The sequence below is a fragment of the Alosa pseudoharengus genome, unplaced genomic scaffold (assembly GCF_046254945.1).
Source record: "Alosa pseudoharengus isolate Yale_2024_CS ecotype anadromous, Long Island Sound unplaced genomic scaffold, YU_APseudo_1.1 YU_APseudo_1.1_scf_7, whole genome shotgun sequence".
In the NCBI taxonomy this organism is placed as follows: domain Eukaryota; kingdom Metazoa; phylum Chordata; class Actinopteri; order Clupeiformes; family Clupeidae; genus Alosa; species Alosa pseudoharengus.
In genome coordinates, this window is record NW_027468859.1 from 29,666,434 (window position 1) to 29,668,608 (window position 2,175).

The following is a 2,175-nucleotide window of genomic DNA, read 5'->3' on the forward strand; positions in this document are numbered from 1 at the left end:
AGGACCACGCCCTGCAGACCAACCCCAAGTACGTGGCGTTTAGCTTCATCTACATCCTGACCGGCCTGACGGTCATCGGGGCGTTCCTCAACCTGGTGGTGCTCCGCTTCATGACCATGAACGCCGAGGACGAGCGGCGGGACGCCGAGCAGCGGGCGCTGTTGTCCAGGACCGGCGGCGGCGCCGGCGGGATGGGCGGCGGAGGTGGCGGCGCCGTCGGAGGCGGAGGAGGGAGGTACCACTTCGCCCCGGATCCGCCCTCGTACTCGTCGGCCGCCTCGGAGCTGGGGGCGGCCTGCTCCGGACGTGACGGAGGAGGCTCGGGCAGCGGGGGTGGAGGAGGAGTAGGAGGGGGTGGTGGTGGCGGGGGAGGGGGTGGCGCCAGTCGCGGCCTGCGGAACGTCTACGCCGAGGTGCTGCACTTCCAGTCCATGTGCTCGTGCCTGTGGTACAAGAGCCGCGAGAAGCTGCAGTACTCCATCCCCATGATCATCCCGCGTGACCTCTCCACCTCCGACACCTACATGGAGCAGGGCGAGGCCTTCTCCAGCAGCCCGCTGCCGCTCCACCCCAACGGCTGCGCCTGCGGCGGCCTGCAGAGGCCCTCGGCCATCAGCTCTGTTTCCACCGGCCTGCACACCCTGGTGCCCTCCTACCGCGGACCTTCCAAACGACGCTGCTCCATCTAGGTCAAATTGCGTCATTGCATCGGCCTTCGGCGGAGGCCTTGTTTGCCTGGATGTAGAGTCTAGAGGAAGGCTTTGTTTTATTTTCCTTTTCCAGAGTATTTCTACAGATAAACTTCCTGAAAGGAAAGCGCAGAAATGGTTCCTTCCTCCCCAACAAAACATACTCTATGCTGCGTACTGTATACTACACTGTGGATAACAAGAGTTTTAGTGAGGGAATCATATACTGTAGATTATAAGAATGCTTGTAGTCGTTACAATGACCTGACTTTATGTGAAGTATGTATTTTTTTCTAACAGAATCCTAACAAAGAACACTTTCGAACATTAGTTCATACAAGTAAAAAGTGTACATATAGATATATATTTGTTATAAGACAACTATTTAAGCTACATAGCTACATGCAGTGGTATAGAGAGGGAGACTTTCACTTTCTGTTGGTAGATTCCAATACACATTCTTACATATCTCTATATCCAAGCTGCAGTTTTAAGCCAAACACTTCCTGTTAAACGACACGTCTGTCACTATGTCTTTGTGGTATGTCATTTTGCGGTTTCTCAGTCATCCTTGTTTTTTGTTTTTTTTTAGTTTTGCTTGTTATGTACTTGTTTTAAACAATAAATAATCATACGCATTTGACCATTTGATTTAGAGCACATGGTGCGCCACTGTCTATAGTAAACTAAATTTAGTTCAATACACTGCTGCACTTTAGATCGCTGTGTTTTTTTGTTTCGTTTTTTTGTTTGTTTGTTTGTTTGTTTTTTTTTTTGTTTTTGTTTAATACACTGTCCAACAGTGCACACTCATTGAACTGAGTTTAATTTATGATGATACACCTTTTTGTTTAATTTTTCCAGAATGATCACTGTATCTTCTGTTGATTGCATGGTTGTTATGTTTGTAATGAGACCACTAATATGTCTGTTGTTTTCATGTCCTACCCTGAAGTAAAGCACCAGGATTTTAAGAGATTTCATGGAGGCCAGTGAGGAGGTGATATCCGCCAGCTCCGTGTCTTACCTCTGCATTTCCAAATTGGGAATGACCGATGTGTCTGTCGGAAAAAATTCACGTGGACACATTGTGTATGGAATGTCATGGATGTCTTTTTTGGGAGCATTTAATAAGGGGGACAAAATCTAAATACTCTATCTCAGTCAGATCCAGGCTTATCTGGATGGCAATACTGAACTGTCTCTTTGAGAGTTGGAATTTACCTGCCATTGATAATTCTAATTTTATGAATTAAAAAAAAACCCTACCAAGTCACCGTTTGTAATGTCTGTTTGTCATGTTGTCAGTATACTTTTGTCCTGGGGAAGAATCAGCTGAAATACAAGTGTTGAAGTTTGCTGTGTACAGTTATCAGTTTGATACTATTGCATTGGATGCACAGCATAGATAATCTGTTAAAAACAAAGGATTCAGAATCCAATATTAATGACTATGAGGAGAGAACAGTCTCATGATACTTGAATG

At 46.5% G+C, this 2,175-nt stretch overlaps 1 protein-coding gene across 2 annotated transcripts in view; it reads left to right on the forward strand.

The window, feature by feature from the left end:
* Nucleotides 1-689, forward strand: part of kcnk3a (potassium channel, subfamily K, member 3a) — a 36,597-nt gene extending 35,908 nt beyond the window's left edge. Inside the window, exons 2-3 of one of the 2 annotated variants that reach the window (XM_076272279.1) lie at nt 1-204; nt 316-689. The exon at nt 1-204 is cut by the window's left edge and continues 345 nt beyond it. In XM_076272279.1, coding sequence (XP_076128394.1) covers nt 1-204; nt 316-689 — 578 coding nt within the window. The other variant, XM_076272278.1, reaches the window with a different exon arrangement.
* Nucleotides 690-2,175: the final 1,486 nt, after the last annotated feature.